The sequence below is a fragment of the Gallus gallus genome, chromosome 15, assembly GCF_016699485.2.
Source record: "Gallus gallus isolate bGalGal1 chromosome 15, bGalGal1.mat.broiler.GRCg7b, whole genome shotgun sequence".
Lineage (NCBI taxonomy): Eukaryota > Metazoa > Chordata > Aves > Galliformes > Phasianidae > Gallus > Gallus gallus.
Window position 1 is genome coordinate 9,128,641 of NC_052546.1, and position 17,467 is coordinate 9,146,107.

At 50.2% G+C, this 17,467-nt stretch overlaps 2 protein-coding genes across 37 annotated transcripts in view; one reads left to right on the forward strand and one right to left on the reverse strand.

Annotated features, from left to right (window-relative positions):
• Window positions 1-17,467, forward strand: part of SPPL3 (signal peptide peptidase like 3) — a 57,438-nt gene that overhangs the window by 7,794 nt on the left and 32,177 nt on the right. For 2 of the 36 annotated variants that reach the window (XM_004934378.5, XM_415261.8), the window contains exon 1: window positions 2,582-3,056. The exons of 28 other annotated variants lie outside the window; for them this stretch is intronic. In XM_004934378.5, coding sequence (XP_004934435.1) covers window positions 3,034-3,056 — 23 coding nt within the window. In that variant the 5' untranslated portion in view covers window positions 2,582-3,033. Of the gene's footprint in view, window positions 1-2,581; window positions 3,252-3,287; window positions 3,436-4,200; window positions 4,892-7,295; window positions 7,360-8,279; window positions 14,060-17,467 lie in introns of those variants that run through there. 6 more of the 36 variants (XM_046901377.1, XM_046901378.1, XM_046901376.1 and 3 more) reach the window with 5 other exon arrangements.
• LOC107051583 lies at window positions 404-2,931 on the reverse strand. The gene is made up of 2 exons (XM_040648173.2): window positions 2,507-2,931; window positions 404-2,202 (listed from the first exon to the last, which is right to left on the reverse strand). The coding sequence occupies exons 1-2, from the start codon at window positions 2,927-2,929 to the stop codon at window positions 2,140-2,142; spliced, it is 486 nt and encodes a 161-aa protein (XP_040504107.1). The 5' UTR covers window positions 2,930-2,931; the 3' UTR covers window positions 404-2,139.

A 17,467-nucleotide genomic window follows, 5' to 3' on the forward strand; every position in this document is an offset into this window, starting at 1 on the left:
GAGTGAGCTTGTGTGGGTCTGTGAATGCAGTGGGAACATTACCATTGGCAAAAGAAATGCGGAGAAGTGGTTCTGTTAGTAATTCTTTACCATTTTACTGTTCTTCCTGCTGAGAATGCTAAATGCTTCATTGGCCTGAATGGCATTAAGATCACCTCTGTGAAATCTGAGGGTTATTATTACAGTGTTCACTCCTATTTCCACGGTTGGGGGAAAAAAGAAAGCAAATGACAAAACTGATTCTCATTTGTGCCCTGGGAGCTCAGTCCCAAGTGGTACACAGGACTGTGAGCAATCCAAGGTAATTGCTGTTTGTGTTGTTTCCAGAGGGTCAGATGTCAGTGTTGGTGCAAACCCTGTGTATCTCAATGGGAAAGGACGCGCTCAATACTCAAATACGTGGTGTTGTTCCCAACATATACACACTTTATGCTCTAATTGGGTAACCTTTGTTGTAAATATGAATAGTAATACAATTGAAAAGATGACTTTACAAAGAAGTTGTTTTTCTTTTTCCTCCTCCTCTGCTTTCAATTACAAATAAGAGCACAATCAGAACATGTTCAGAGGGCAGTGCTCTGTTGTTAGGCTGTTCCTGTGTCTCAGTCACAGGTTCCTCCTTAGCACTGCTGGCAGGATGCAGTTGCATTCAGAATGAATGAATGTTTTGCTCTTTATGACCAAAGGCTGTGCTTAAGCTTTGGGATTCTTGGCGATGTTGAGGCTGAGCTGTAGCAGCCATTAAGAACTACAGGGGATGCAGAGTGGGGAGTTCTGGTGTGATGATGCCATAGGACCCAATGGCTTCACATTGGAGGTGGTCTCTCTCTTTACAATTCCTGTTCTGCTATGGACAATCAGGACAGCATCCTTCCCATTCATCTGCCTGCTCCCCCTTCACTTACACCCAGCCTCCATCGTCAGGGGGAGGATGCGTTAGAGAACAGGAACAGCTGTGGAGCTCAGTTAATGAAGGAGTTTCCCACTAGGTGGTAGTGAAGAGAATTATGCCACATACTGGTCAGAGCACGTTTTAATTATTTTTTACCAAGGGGAATCCCATGAGGATCTTACAAGCAGAATAGCCTCACATAGCTCTGAGCTATACTGTCAAAACTGGATCTCTTCATTTTTTTCATCCCCTTTTAACTCATTTCCATGCCATTTGTTCCTCCCAAAGCCATGCAGGGCTGACAGCTTTTCTTGTTATGTCCTCTCCTGAAAAGTGAAGTGAATCTACATGAGTCTATTCTGCCTCTCTTTCCACCTCCATTATAAAGGCATCAAGGCAGAGCTGAACAAACGCAATCTAACGCCCTTTAAGCCCTTTGGAGGTGAGGACTCTGCAGCCAGCCCTCTGATCTGATTCTCCACCATACTTCCCTGTCCGTGCTCTGAGAGCTACATAAAAGAAAGCACAATATTTTTGGTTGCTGCTAGTTTTGAAATGCTTTAACAGGTCAAAGCAGTGCATCTGTTTTTATCAAAGGCACCAGGCAGAACAGCTGTTTTGGAAGGGCTTTGTAACATCAGAGTATTCTCATTGAAAGACAGAGCAAAGCTCCCCTGTAGGTCCAAAGAAAGCACGTGCAAAAGGGATGATGAGATTATCTGGGGGATGCGGGCTGTGCCCCCTTCAGAGTGAGGCAGGCGCTGGGTCTGCGAGGAGGGATGCGTTTCTCCTGTGAGTTCATCCTGCTGCTCTCATGGAACGAGAGACCGAGCTTGAAAATCATACCAGCGCCCGTTTCACAAGGGAAAAAGGAAGACACGTTGGCAACGAAGACGAGGTTGAAACGCTCATTCATTTTTTTCTCTGCGTTGATTCAAAAGACGGGAGAGGCCCTTCCTCTTGCATTCGTTGTATCGTCATCGCTGAGGAGGGACGGATGTCCTCAGCGGGGATCGCACCACAGCAGAGGGAGCGCTGCAAATTGCCCGGCAGTGTTCTCATTGTTACCGAACGTTGCGCTGCCGGGACGAGGAAGGAAAAGGCACGGGGGTTTCTCCACTGCGGAAGTCCTGCCGCCGCTCCGAGCTTCTATTCTTCATTCGAGATGGGGGGGGGGGAACGCTGGGTTCCTCCCGAAGCGGTCAGCGGGGCGCTGCTCCGCACAGCCCTCAGAGGGGCTCTGAGAGTCACCCCGCCTCACTGCGCCACACGGCGGAGTTCAGCGCCCACACAGATGGGCGGTGGGCGACCTGTGGGGGCAGAGAGGGGAGAGCGCCTCGCAGGGCAACCCAACCTGAGCCGGGCTGGGAGGAGGTGCTGGGATTCCTATGTGACAACGCACCCCGTGGGGATCCCAGCCAGCCTGCTGTTACCGTGCTTTTGCTATTCCCCCCGCAGCTGATAAATCCAATTTCAAGCGGGTTTTCCTTAGCGTTGACGATGCCAGGAGCTGTGAAGCCCTTCCCGCCCACCCTCAGCTCCAGAGCACAGCACGGCCCTTCCTCGGGCAGGACGAGCCCGCCTCCCCGCCCCTTTCCCAGCGCTCACTATTACCTGCCCGCCCGCATGGCCGCGGTGCGGCCGGGCCCGACAACCGCCCCCCGCGGCCTCGAGCTCTCTTCCCGCGCGTGCGCGCGGCGGCGGCACGTGAGCGTGTTGTGGGCACGTGATGCCTCGCCCCGCCCACCCCCGCGCGGGCTCCGCCTCCGCCGTGCGCGAGCGCGAGCGCGGGTTCGCGGCGCGGCCTGGCCCGGCCCGGCAGCCGCCGCCCGCCCCCGGCCCGCCCCTCGCCGCCGCCGCCGCCGCCGCCGCCTCGCCGGCCATGAGGCCCAGCCGGCGCCCGAGCGCGGCCCCGCGTCGCGGCTGCTGAAGCACCGCCTCGCCCCGCCGCCACCACCATCGCCCGCTCCGCCGTCCCCTCCCCGCCCGGGTGCGGACCCCCCCTTCGCTCCCCTCCCTCCTCGCAGCCGCCGCCATGTTGGGCCGCGAGCCGCAGCGGGGCCGCCACTGAGCCCCGGAGCTGCCCGGCGCGGGAGGAGGCGGCGGAGGAGGAGCGCGGGGCCCGGCCGCCCGCCGCAGCCATGGCGGAGCAGACGTACTCGTGGTGAGGAGAGGCCCGGGGGGGCGGCCCGGCTCCTTCCGGCCGTCCGGGGCGGGGGGGACGCGGGGCGGGGGGCGGGCGGGCAGCGGCCCGGGCTCGGCTTCGCGGCGGCGCTCCCCTCACGGCCGCGCTCGGGCTCCTGAGGCGGCACCGCCCGCGGGGGTCGCGCCGTGCGGCGGCCGTGGGGCGCTTCGCCCGGTGACAATGGGCTCCGCGCGCGGGGAGCGAAACGGGAGGGAGGGAGAGAGGGCGAGCAGCTCCTGCGGGAGGCGCGGAGGCGGAGGGCGGTTGCCGTGTCCTGGCGCGGCCGGGCCCAGCGCTCAGCGCGCGGAACTCCGTGTTTTGGTGCTGTTGGGGATCGCAGCCGGAATAGCTCAGAGCGGTGCGTCGGCCGTGCTGGGCTGAGTGCTGCTGTGCTGGGCGGGGGGCTGCGGAGCTTCGGCCGCCTTCTGATTTCACTCGGCGGTACCGTCCAGGGTCGTTCCTTACGTTTCTGTAACAGTCGGGGTATTCTCGTTTAAAGAGAGGAGTTACGTGCCGGCTGGTGACCTTGGTGCGTGCTGAGCGTGGAGACGGCACTGCGTGTGCAGGAGCACTTCCATCCCATCGGCTGCGGAGGCCTTTCCTCGCACTTCATAGACCTGGAGAGCCCGCGGGGATTTCCGCTCTGTGCCTTTGGAGCCCCGCGCCCATCGCTGCTGCTTCTTCCCCACAGCCCACACGTGTGGGCCCTCTGCGTTTCCCCGGGCTGGGGATGAACGCTGCTTTGGGCTGCGTGTCCAGAGGTGCAGCGAGGGCTGAGGCTGTTCGCTGCTCTTCAGGGGGGATTGCAGGAGCCTGGAGCTTTGCTTTGTGTTGGGCTGGGAGCAGCGCAGGCCATGAGGCCTCCATCCATCCCCAAGCGCTGTGCTTGTTGTGTCTGCGCTCACTGACGTGCCCTTAGCTCTGAGGTTTCTGTCGCGTCTCATGTAGAGCTGTTGGTTGGGGCTGCAGAGGGAGCAAAGGCCCAGCACTGTTCTGAGGGATCCTGCCCTACACTCGTGTGTTCGGCTGTGTGTTTTACTGCTTACACTTCTAGCAACAGCCTCATGTTTGCCTATTTTTAATTACGGTGGTGCAGCCCTGCATGCAGTTGGGTAGTGCTTTAGTGCTCTGGGAGAAACGCGCGTGTTTTAATGTTGGCTAAGGAAACCCGTACTTCTGTGAAAGAGCTGTGCAGGGCTGTGCGTGCCGGTCAGTGCTGTTACACGGCTGTGAAGCTGGCAGGGTTCCTCCTGTCCATTTGCTGGACCGGGTCCCTCTGTGCTGCAGAGCTGCTCTCAATGCACACTGTGCGCCTCGCTGTAGCTGCTGGGATAGGTACACTTTGCCATAGGTGTCACATCGGGTACGTGGCATCACAAAAAGCCCTTCCACACGTCTTGGTTTGTGCAGGTGTGAACTGTAGATGGGTTAGGTGGATTCCTCAGCAGTGCTTCCATGATGCCCATAGCGTAGGCTCGGTTGCCCCCAGCGTTCAGCATACAGTCGCTGTAACTTCATAATGGGGTTGTTGGTTTCCTTTTGTGTTAGAGGTACCTTGGAAAAATGTGCTATACAGAGCTGTGATGAGAGCATTATAGACACCTGCACAAGGATGGCCTTTATGCAGTGATTGAGGTCTCCTCAATGCTGTTATTTTGAAGAGATAAGAATGAGTTCTGATTTTATGATTGTTTTATATGTAAACATCTGAGATTTAAGATGTGTTTCTATTCTAAATTCACTTAGCAAGTGAAGTTGGTTGCATTGTATTAAGGAGGAGGCAGTGACACTTCTTCGCTATGCCTTTCATAATGGTAAGCACGTAATTTGTCTTCTGTCACCATCCTTGCAAGTTGCTTCTTGCAACATCTTCTGGTTCTTTTTTTCCCCCTGCAATGCCCACACCTATAACCATCTGTACTTTTAGTGAGCTCCTTCTTTAATCTCTTAACTAGACTGACGGAACCAGTATTGCAGATATAGGTGTGTTATCCCTGATGGGAGGAACTACTGAGGATGCTGCTGATGAAAATGAACACCGTCAGCCTGGAAAAACTGATTTTAATGTGAAATGTGGGATAAGCACCGGATGGAAAGGCTGGTTCAAAAGATAAGCACTTGTTTCTTTAAATAAAAAGAAAGGAGTTTGAGTAAAATACGTGTCAGTAGTGAGCAGTGAAACTTCTCTGCTAAAAACCTGCAGTGACAAGAGGTTAAGGGAGTGCTGTATGGTGCTGCTGTTATGCAGAAGTGTGAGACACAGGGAGATGTGGCTGCTGCATCAGTGGTTGCTCGTGGTTTTCTGTATTAAGTGAGAGCTGAAATGAATTTTCTGCAAGTAGAATGGGTTGGGAGAGGAAAGAGGCTGTGGAGTACCCATTTTCTTGACTTCCTGTCTGTACTCCAGCAAGGAAATGGGATTGGGTGGTGACAAAAGTTTCTGCTGCAACAGAAGAGGTGAGCATGGGGAGAGCTGCTCGCCCAGTGCTGATGTGTGGGGGTGGACAAGAGGTTGGTGAGCGGTGAGGGTTTTCTTTGCAGGCACCCTGTGGCTGGAAATAGCACAGTGGGTGAGGAAGGAAAGTGGCAGTGCTGGGATGGCGGTGCAGGGATCGCAGTGCTGCACAGAGCTTGGGCCTTCCTTGGTCCCCAGCACCTCACGGTGATGTTTGTGCACTGGTCCAGCTTGGGCAGCGCGGCAGCGTGCCGTGTTTCACTCAGTAGGTGTTGGTGCTTTCCCGGGCCTGGTTGGCACCCCGTCCTTTTTTTGCCGTTGCCCAGTCTGGCAATAGAGATCGCTTTGTTGGTTGTTTTTTCCTCCTTTGAATGCACAAAAGATTTTCACAGCTTCCTCCATACGTGGAGCGTGAGAGTTCTGCGCCAACACCGCTGTAGCTTTCATCTTTCCTTTCCCAAAGCGTTCCCTGGGAGCAGTGTGGGCTGCAGTGTGTGTGAGCCCATGATGGGGGGAAGCACAGCACCCAACCACTGAGCTCCATCCGGCAGAACTCCCTCGTAAGCACTCCAAGCAGAGGGATGCTGCTGTCCTGGCCGCCAGCTGTTGGGTGACCGATGGAGAATAGGTTTGGAAACAGCTCTACCTTATGCAGAGGTTGTGGGAAATTCAATGTAACGATGTGTCGGAGCAACCCATAAAGCTGCCGGCTTCTGGAAGAAGTGTAAGCATACAATGCCATCTTTGTTCCTGGGAGAATTCCTATCGCTTGTTTTGGACGGCCCTTCCAGGCTCTGTGCTCTGAGCTGTCAGTGCGTTTAATGGTGCGGTGTGCAACAGAAACAGAAGGAATCATTCACCTGAGCTCCCAAACGATTGAACTTCTTAGGGGAGCTGTGAAGGACACGGATGGGATCGTGCTGTGTGTGCTTCTCCAAATACAGTGGCTGTATTTCCTAAAATCTGGCAGAAGGGAAGGACCGGTTGTGATGCTTTGATGTGTCTGAGCTAACCCGTGTCATTGTTTGGGTGGTGTGATGTATCATCATCTCTCACATAAGTGCCACCTTTGTTACAGTCTTTATTGCCCTTGGACGTTTTATAACCCTAAGCAGTATGGGATACTCTAAAGGCAAGTAATTGACTCAGGCAAATTAGTCAGCCCAGGTTAATTCAGGTGACAATTGGGTGAAGTTTCCAGGAAGAAACAAGACAGAAGTTGGTTAAAAGAAGAACAACTTGTGCACATTTTCTTTGTGCTGCTGTGTTGCATTGGTGCAACTGATAAAGGTTAGAGTTTGGGATGATTCGGTGGCTTGTACGGGCTGGGTGAAGCAGAGGGGAACACAGGCTGGCATGCAGGCTCGGCTTGGTTGAGGCAATCGAGCTGACGTGGAAAGGTGATGATTTAATAAGCTTAATGGAGCGTATGTGTCATTACAGCTCTTCCTGATCCCCCTTCTCTCTCTTTAATTCTTCCAAGAATGCTGACATGGGTGACCCTCTCTCCTGCATCTCTTACAAGCGGTGTCTGTGGGTGGAGTGCTCTGCTGTGCCCAACTGCTGCTCTGCTGTGCCCATCGCTGCAGCAGCGCCGCTCCTCCTGTCCAGCAGCACTGCCATGATGAGCTTGTCCTGCAGCTGTTCATCGTGCAGCCATTGTGCTCTTATTGGCCTCATCACGTTCTGCTGAGTGTTTCTTCTTAGGGACAGGTGTGAGCCCCAGGTCCTCCCTGTGCCTGAGTAGCCTCCGTGTCCAGGTGTGCCATCAGCGGTGCGGTGCGCAGGAGAGGTCTGCTGCCTTCTTGGAAGGGCGTTCTGTTACTGGTAATTAACGCAGTAGAATAGAACATTCTTAATATCTTACCATAACAAGTATTCTAAAGTAACATGGGGTAGCTGCTTCTAAGTTTGTAATGAACTTCTTTACCCCGTACGTTGTTTTAGCAGTTCACAGAGATAGCTGATGGTGTTCCACTGAATCACAGAAATCTGGGAGCTCCTTGCAGGTATCATTTCCCCTGTCAGTAGTGCCATGAATAGCAGCTGCATGCTGGGGTAGTGAGAGCACTGTTTGAGTGGGCCCACAGCACAGCCATGCATCAGCTGGTGCAGTGGTCTCACTGTATGGACACACACAGCATTGCAGGGGGGTTTCCCTACAGGCTCAGCTAGCAGCAAGCATGTAACTTATCTCTGCTTCAGTTGTTACTGGGGTTAGCAAGTTCAGCTTGCTCCTCTTGAGGCTGCAGGTTGGGCAAGAGCAAAGTGCTGGAGCTCTGTGCTGCTGTGCTCAGCAGGATGGAGGTGAGCAGAGCAGTGGGGCTTTGGGCGTTCTGGTGCCGGTGGCGCTTAGCAGTGTGCCGCCCTTTGTCCTGCCGGGCACCTGGCCCCACTTTAAAGCTTGGTTGAGATTTCTTTGGTCACTTTTATGGTGGGTAGAAATTCAACGTGAATTCTGAATAAACACCGTAATGACGATAAGCCAATGGGACTTTACCCATGAAGGCTCTGCCAGCTGTCGGTACGGACATGTTGGATGTGTGTGACCAAAGCTCAGCGTAGCCGTGACAGGAGAGCAGCTTTTACTGCTACAGTCACACTGCTTTCAGTGCTGTGCTGTGATTTATCTCACCAGCATCTGTGTCAGACCCATTTGGCAAGATAAAATAGGCGTAACGTGACTTCCCCATGTTTAGTCAATGGGAAGTCCATTTTCTAGGTGAGTGTTAGCTCAAGGTGAGGTTGGGGGAACAGCGGGACGCAAACAGCAGGATTACGTGTGTTTCTGTAGCCAGTATTGCAAACTGGTGAGGTGAGCGTGTCTCACTGTCTAGGTTGGAAGGTGCAGGCTCATGGCAGTGCTTGTGGGCAGCTCAGCACGGCGGTGGTGCTCTGCTGCTGCCATCAGTGCACCCCACACCTGCACCCGCAGTGCTGCTCGGGCAGTACCGCAGTGCCAGGGGGCTCTCAGGGGGATATTGTGATCTCTGTATGGGTTTGAACATGAAGAGCAGAATCTAAGAGTAGTTTAAAGAGCTTTTTGTCTCGAAAAAGGGAACTTTAAAGCTAAATGTGAAGAGCTGGACTTCTTTTAGTTTTCGATGAACTTGACTGCTTTTTAAACAGCTGCAGCTGTGAGCAGTTACAGATGGTGCAGATCAGAAGGATCCTCTTTATCATACTTAAGTGCCTTACAGGACCCCCAGTGTTAGTTTTTCAACCAGTTATCTTTATTTTTTTAATGTTTTTTGCAGATGGAGCATGAAAAAAAAAAGCTACCTTAAAGCTAAATCGGAAGATGAAAAGCCTCCATAAAACAGCACTGCTTCTCTGCAGGGTGCCTTACTGGAAGAAGTTTCAGGACAGTCCCAAAGCACTCTCTCTAAAGAACGTTTCCACTTCTTTTGTTACAAGCAAAGTTTTTCAGCCATCAGGCCAGAATTTGTTGAAATCAGTCTCCGACTGCTTTCCTGCTGCCTGATTTTTGCATGTGCAACTTGCAGTTATTGCCTTAGACCTTAAGCAGGCAAGTGTGTTCATGTACCGTGCTGTTCTTGCATCCAGGCTGTAAGGCAGAGACCGGGCCGGGTCCGCTTCTCCCACACCTTCTCCTGTGGTGTAGTGGTAAATTGGCCGCCTTTGTTCCTGCTGGCCTCTGCCACAGTGGGAGGCAGCAGGAGCTGCATGCCTGCTCTGCTGGGCTGCCTGTGTTTTCGTGGCTCTTTGCACTGCAGGAGGTGTTCTCCTTTGCTGCAGGATCTCGCTGTTTCCTTACGACATCACTCTGCCTTGGTGTCCCCTGGGAGCTGCTGTCCCACACTAGGCAGACCTTGGTACTGTTTGAGCTTTGGCTCATTCGGGAATGCACTCTCAGTATTGCCACTGAAGATTCATGCCTCGGTGCTAATGGTGTCAAGCCATTCTTCTATGGATTTCTTTATGGAAATGGCATTTAATTCTACTCGTGCAAGTCATGATAATGTATGTGTCTTAATCCCATACCATGTGGTAAATCAGCCCATCAATAGCACACAGAGCTGCTCGTTCTCTATGACAAGGTCGTATTGATCAATTTGACTTTGGTTTTGGCTTGTTGATTGGAAAGCCTAGTTGTTAAACACTTTGTTTAAGCTATTAGTCATTAGTTTTGTTTTTTTTTTTTAATCTGACTTCTGAATACCTTTCTAAGAAGAGTTTGGATTTCCAAGCACATAATCAATAAAATATTGGCCTAAGTGTGAAAGGTATGAGGTATTGTTTTATTTTGGTATTTTAATTCAACAGTAGATTCCTTTTTTATGACTCCAGTGATAACATTAACGTTTTTTCCTGATTAGAGATCCTATTATATTTTGAGAACTTAATTTAAAAAATCTAGATATTGTGTGTATTTGTAACTTTAACAAAGGAATTGCTGTGCGAATTAAACCTAGACGTGTATACATCGGAATGGGAAGATGTACTGTGTCCTCCACAAAACACAGCCTTCAGATGGATATCCTGAGAGGGCTGCCCAGTGCCTTTGTGCAGATAGATCCTGCATGAGTTTCCTTCCATCTGTGTTCAGCTGCATTTCTAGATCCACGTAAGCTGCGGAGTGCTGGTACCTACTTGTTGGGGAAGATGGAGCTGCTGAGGTCCCTACTGGGGTACCTTCACAGGGCGTGTTGCAGGACTTAATCTCTATCAACAGGTTTATTTAAATGGGAACTGTACTACTTGTTCTTCCTTAGCAGTGAGATTCCCAGGGATTTGGCAGCAGAAATGGTCCTTTTACTTCTCTCCGCGAGCATCTTGATCCTCAATTGCATGGTTGGCTGGCTTTACTGCCCCTTATTACTTCGGAGTACTCCTCAGATTTATTTTCTTTTTATGTTGGTTACTGTTTGTCTCCAGCACTGTTTTAGTTCCCCGAAGCTGCAGCAGAGCATTGCAGTTGCATTCTGTCCTGCTGCGCGGGGTGCATCATATCGGACCTGCAGACTTCTCCCTTTGTCCACCAGTGAGGCACTGAGTGGTGGTGGGCACAGCTGGGTGTGACCCGGCTGTGAATTGGTGCTCAAATGGGTTGTTTTATGGCCATCAGAATCGCCATCAAGGCAAGTCAGAGTCCTTCAGGCTGTTTCAGTATCTGACGTCTCCTTCCTTTTGCTTCCCATGAGGTTGGTGGCTGAGTACATGTGTTGTCGGGCTTGATGTGCTGGTTCAGTTGCTTGCTTTGGACTAAGCTTCGTTCCAAGCAGTTTCTTGGCCCTCTGGCTCCATCACAAGTCGGGTGGCAGCTCTGAGAAAGATGAGTGTGAGAAGTGAGGCAGGTGCCCAGCACCAGGGCCATGTGCTGCACGCACTGCAGGTGTGCAGCTCTGCCTTTTGCTATGGGCTTTCTCTTGCATAACATTGCAGGCTAACAGGCGTAGAGGAATTTCCATCAGTACCCAGATTGTCCTCTCTTTTTGTCACATAAAGAATCTGTTTTATTTTGCCCTTGGCCTTTAACTACTTGCTGGCACCATGACAACCACAGTATTCTTCCAATGGTTGAGTGTTGGTAACTAAGGCCGGGATGCTCTGCTGGCGCATTGGATGCCTGTGCACGTTACGTGGGCTTAGCCCTGGCTCTTAGAGGATGTTGGATGTTTGTGTAACAGCAGAACCAGAGGAGGAAGGTGAATTGGAGCTGGAAGTTGTGTAGGATATCTACCATGAGCAGGCTGATTGGGAAGAATGCCACTTCCATTCCGGGGTGGCTGTCAGTGTCTGAGATGGGGCGCAGCAGCTCTGCGCTGGGAGACAGCTGTGCCTCCTGGTGTTAAAGGCTCAATTTTCTGGAAGGTTGTTCAAATAACTTACTGCTTCAGTTGCTGAAAGCACTAATACAGTTTCCCCTCATCATGGTGAAGTGTGAAAAGCTGTTATCCCTTGTTGCTAATAGTAGCCGTGAATTTACTATTTATAGTTTAACTTTAGCGGGTGTTTTCTGATGGAAGCTGCTGGGAGACTTGCTGTTGGATACCTTGCTGTTGGGTGATCAGGGTTCCGGAGCTCTGTGCCAATGTATTATTGGGATCTACATGAATAATTTGGGAAGGCTGCAGTGCCACAGTCGTTCAAAATATAGACTGTGTGTTGAAGTGAGATAACAGAATCTTCTGACCTCTTTGGACACTGAATAATACTTCCAATCAGCTGAGGAGGTCCAGCTGGGCTCCGTTTCTCTGCCTTACTGATTCTTATGTTTGTGCGAGAGAGAGAAATAAAGGAAATGCATGAAAGATAGTTGTAGAGCTATTGGAATTTTACCCTTCTTAGGAAGCACGACTCCTGGTCGTGGCAGTGCCTGCCCCATCATCTTCCCAGGCAACCTATCCAACATCAGAAAACCAAGGAAGAATTTAGGGTTTCTTAATGCAGACAGGTGAGGACAGTGAGTGCGAAACACCCAACTGACAGAAGTCCATGCTGCTCTCTTGGGAGAAAAGGCTGCTTTGAGGGGTAGAGCCTTGGATCAGAATAAGTTGAGACATATTTTGGAATTCAGTGGGAAATGGACTTTTTCTCCTTTTGGGGAGAAAAAAATCCCCATATGGGGACTCTTAAGTTGCATTTTTAGCCCACTTGTGAAACATCTTTTTGGTGTGTTGTGTGACTCAACATAAAGCCCTTCTCCCCCATCTGTGATACATGGCAGGTGGGGAGCGTCAGGTCACAGTTTTGCGTAACTCTGACACCATTTGCAGCTTCCATAACAAAACTCATCCTTTCAGGTCTTTTTATTGTGGTATAAGGACAGCAGAGATGTAGGCAGAACTTGCTTTTCGGGTTGCAATTAGGGCAGTGAGTAACTGCAGCGGGGCCGGGCCGTCTCTCGCCAGGAGGCCGGGTGGGCGCCCAGGTGTGTGGGCCGCGTTCCAGGCACACCTTGTGTGTCCTGCCGTGGTTCTGCTGCTGCTTGGGGTGTCCCTGGTTTTGTATGCACTGCAGAGCCACCTGGCCCAGCTGTGCCCTTTTAGAGAGTAAAAAAAAAAAACCTCAATAATGTGAAGGGAGCAGCTAAGAAACCATTCGTGTAACTGTTTTGGTCAGGTTTAAGATCTGCAGTGTTGTGTTCGTGATATCCAGAGGGTCTGCTCTGAGCAGAGTGTAGTGGGAAGGTGGTCAGTCAGTGCTGTGCTTGTTGAGCAAACCACCGCCTTCTGTGCCAGGTGTGATTTTCATGTTAAGACTCACTCTGTAGCTGAGATGGCAGCCATGAGCAGGTTTGGTGGCCCTGAGTAGAAGATGCAGCCATTAGTCTGGCATTTCTCTTAATAGCACCTTTGCATTGCATACGCTGGAGCTGAAGATGTTTGTTATATCATTCCTTGGGCTCTACCTCTTAAAAAATACAAGCGGTGTTGGAGAAAGAGTGACAGACTGAGAGCGCTGAGCTGATTTTAAACTCAGTAACTTGTATGTGCTAACTTCAGGCAGAGCTGCTGTACTTTGGGTTGGGGTTGTACTGTTTGTTTGTTCGGGCAGTTCATAGCTGTTTAACCTCTTGAAAACAGATAATCTCTGTTGATGTCATTAAGTTAAATGACTTAATGCAGTGGCATTGGAATTCTGTAGTCAAATGCAACAAAACCAGCATGTTTTGCTACAACTTGCTTGTGACAACAGCCTGAGTGCCATCAGGTTCCTGTCACTGATGTGCTGAGATGTTTCCAGGTGCAGCTGCTTATGCTTCTCATCATGAGAATGTCTGTAATATTCATATGACTTCTTTGTGCTTTGTAAAGGAATTTATTATCTCACTCGTTTCAGTAGTTATGAGTACTAGTTCAATAGCCCATCTCTAGGCTGGACTGGTAGTTGCCTGTGCTTTGTTAGTACTTTCTCAGGTGCTGTACTTCTAACCAGTGCGTTCTGTTAGAACTTCCAGGGAAATCACTGTCCTGTGCATTGATTTCCCTATTACCATAGCAAATAATTCGCACTGCTAATTAACACCGTTGGAATTGCACAGGAAAAAATGGGCAGGGCAAGAATACAGCCTAATTATACTTATGATTTATGTCTTAATGCATTTATAGAAGGACTGCTGCCAAGGTGGCTCTCAGTTGACAAATAGAAATGCAGCCTTCTGAAGCACACTGTCTGCTGAGGGCAGGAGGGCAGAGTCCCATGTTTCAGAGCATCCCGTTCTGCCTGGTGTGCGTGGAGAGGTGTGATAAGGAGCAGCACTGTGTGTGCTGTTCTCCCTGCAGCTGTGTGTTCCACCAGAGGGAAACAAAGTCCTGGAGACCCTCCTGGTCAGTGCTGAGTGCTGGAAATTGGGGAAGGCGAGCGTTCCCTACACACCTGGTTGCTGGCAGTGCTATGCTGTGCAGAGCTTGCAGTGCTGCTCTCAGAAACCACGAGGATCCGTCTTTGCTATGGTGAACTGAATGGGAAGGCTTTGCTGCGTCTGGGAAGCAGCTACTGAATCTGCAGTGCTATTTTTGGGTGTGTTGGAGTTCAGAGAGAAACAAGGGGGCTCATGGAGGTACGTGCTGCACCTGGGAAACAGCAGCAATCAGAACACTGATGGTGGTGACTTTGTTGTTTACATCTAATACTGGAGACCCCAAATCTAATGGAATCTCCATGGTGTGTTGTGTCTGCACATTGCAGGGCAGATGTGCAACTTCTACCTCTTCTTCCTGCTGCGTGATACGGTTTCAGTCCTGTCTTACCTGAATAGTGGTAGATAATTTGCATACTCATTCCCCATCTTCAGTTACTAACTTATCTGTAACTTTTTCTTTAATATCAAAATTTGGAAATGGCTAACCTTGCTAAGGACACAGGGTATGAGATGGCTTCGGTGTGGCTGATACTGCACCGTGTCTGTTAGTGGGTAGTGCTGCCCGTTGTGCAGTTGCTGCAGGAGATACCAAGATGCCTGATGTTAAATGAGAAAGTGTTTTTCTACTTTCTTTTTAATGAGAGGTACTTGTTTTCCTTTGCTGAGGACCAATGTGTATTTATCCTCCTTCATTCCCAGCACAGTGGATGTTATGGTTCATACTTTGTCCCTCTGTGCAAAATGAAATTTAATACAGATGAGTTCATTTCTGGAATCTATGTGGCTTTCTTCCTGAAAGGAATTGATAAGCAAATTGACTTTCTAAAACATGAAAGAGGCCGAGAGCAAATGCTTCATCATCGCATTCCAGATCATGTCCTGCACTCGCCTTCCCCAGAGCTGGCGGTGCTCGGCCATGGCTGTGGTTTCCCATGGGGCTGCTCAGCTGAGCACGAGGGCTGAGGGCTGCTGGGAGCCAAGAGAGGAGACTGACCTCACCAAAAGCTGAGCGGGGTGGAAAGGTTTTGCATTCTGCACGTGTTTTGTGTTGAGTTTTTCATCGTCATACTGGTGTCCATCTCTACGTTTCTTACCTTCCTAGTGAGTTATTCATCAGAGAAAGGAAATACCGACTATGAAACAAAGCTTATGTGGATTAATTACATTCTTATTCGTATCTGCTTTGGAAATTATGGGGCAATTATTCACATCATTTAATTTTAGACTTCAAATTTATGTCTGTGTAAGTACCTGGGCTGAATGGAGGGACCAGCAGTGGGACGAGGCTCTCCATGCGAGCCTGCCCAGCCCCTAGCAGTGCAGGGGATGTGGTCTGGTCAAGGAGATGCTTACGATGCCTTGGAAGGAGGATGTGAGTCACCTCTGTGTCCATTTGCTTTGGCTCCATTTGACTGAACATCTCAAACGAGTCTGCAGAGAGCATGACAGTTGAAGAACTCTGAAGATATAGGAAACTTAACTTGATGGAAATAAATCTTCAGCTTTGTGCTGTTGGATTTTTAAACTGCTTAACGCTGTGCTTTGCACCAGGTGATTCTGGAGCCCTCTGTGCCTGCCCTCAGCGTCTGCTTGTCTCCTGAGCCTGAGAGAGAGAAACCCCCTGGGAAAGTCTTCCTGTGAGTGCTTCTGCCCAGACCCACTACCATGGGACTTGAGCTGGGGAAGCTTCTCCAGCCATCCTTCAGTCCCTCCCTGCAACAGCATCGTTAGTCTTCATTTGCTGCTTTTGGCAAAAACCTGGCCTGGGCAATCTGGAAGCTCTGATGTAAGTCTCAGCACTCAGTTGGATCTTTGCTGATGGAACCTGGGGAGAAACAGTGCTTAATGGAGACAAATGCCAGAGCTCCTTCCTGTTTCTCATCCAGAGACTTCTGAGAAGTTTGTGCTCTAGCAGCTATTTTTTTTCTTTCTTAAAAATCTGATGTTCAATGTAGCACAGGTTACAGGTGTTACGTACTTCAAGTATCATGACATTTGAAGATCCAAAAGCAGCAGCACACTTCTCAGGGGTTGGGCTCCATGGTCCTTCTGGATCCCCCCCACCAGCTCAGGCTGTTCTGTGGTTCTGTGCATCTCCTTTGTGTGTCCTTATTGCTGTACGCCTCTGGGGTCAATGTCTGGGAAGGAAACGTATTTAATTTACTTTTCCATCCCTGATTGTAGTATGTAGTTTATAACTTTCAGCGTGGCTAATGGAAGTTAATCTCACATCGATTAAAGTAATTCTCTCTTACATTTCAGTAATACAGAGTTCCGTCGCTTGTGCGTAAGATCCGAAGTTTAGAAGCCCCCCATTGAAGGGAAACACACTGTGGTGTTTTCAGAGCAGCCTGTTGCTTTAAAGGAGCTGAGGGCTATTGAAGGGTGTTGGAAGGATTTACCTCTGTAGCGCTTCTGTAGGTGGCTTTGAGACATGGAAATCCCAAAGAGCGATGGAGCACAGCGGCTGCGTCACTCAGGGGTGGCTGTGGGGACACGAGGAACGTGGCTGCAGTGCCTGTGAGTCCTGGTGTTTGCATCACGGCTCAGGAAGGGAGAGTTGTGATTCAGATGTAGGTTGATAGGAGGAAAATTGTCCTCTCTGTGTTCCAGATTCGGAAAATATATGCAGCACAGCACTAAGGAAGAAAATAGGCAGCACTGAATGGTTTGAGGCTTCCCCAGGTATGCGTATGGGGGCAGAAAGCATCCAAAAAGTTCTGAAACTTAAACAAATCCAGTGTTTTTAACCAAAATAATTCTGTAGATGGCTGGACTTGTCTTATATGAGCTTTCATATCCCTGACTGTACAGAATGCTGCTTAAAAACATCCTGGCTGCTCAGCTTGAAACTTAACCTTATTAAATGTTCGATATAGTGAACAAAGTTAGAGAAGCCTTTGGAGCTCTGACAGGCAGGCAGATCGCTCTTCCCTTCTCCAGGAACGCTGCTGTCTCCAATACTAGAGCAGAACTCTCATGCAAATATGCAAATACATTTTAGAATTATAAATTCCAGCAATATCAATTTCTACAAAACTGCATTTGCAGCAGAGGGATCTTTCTTACCCTCCTCTGTTTCCTGGTGCTGCTTACAGAGCTGTGAGGACGTTCCCTTTGCATCTTCTCAGCACACTTGGAGTATCCTCACTTTCTGCACCTCTTTTTTTCTTTAATGCAATGGCAGGTAAGATTTTCAGGTCGGGGTCAGTCACTGTACCCAGATTTTTGTGTTCTTGTGTGATGCTGACTGGCACAGTGAGAGGCAGTCTCTTTAAAGGAAGCAGTCTGTAAGGGGCTGTCAGGTGCCCCCGGGGGATTTCGGAGCTTTTGGGGTTGGGGCACTGAGAAGCTTACCTGCCTGCAGCTGTGTTAGCTGCTCTGCTGGGAGAGGCTCCTCTCCACGGGCACTGTTAGTCATTTCAGAACAGCTCTGTCAGAGATGGGGGGGGGAACAGAAGTAAGCCTGACTCGTACTCCTAAATCTCCCATCGTGTCCTTGTGGCTGGGTGTGCACAGCTTGTCGTAACGCCTCCGAATCTGATGTGTGCTGCTGGGAGCCCTGGGCCGGCCTCTGCCTGCACGAGAGCTCCGCGGCTGGAGATG

Excerpts from the sequence above, each read along its gene's own strand:
- LOC107051583 (XM_040648173.2), bottom strand. The coding sequence starts at position 2,929 with ATGGCGGCGGCTGCGAGGAGGGAGGGGAGCGAAGGGGGGGTCCGCACC. Across the intron at positions 2,203-2,506 it reads GCGGCCATGCGGGCGGGCAG|GTCGCCCACCGCCCATCTGT; the intron begins GTAATAGTGAGC and ends CTGCCCCCACAG.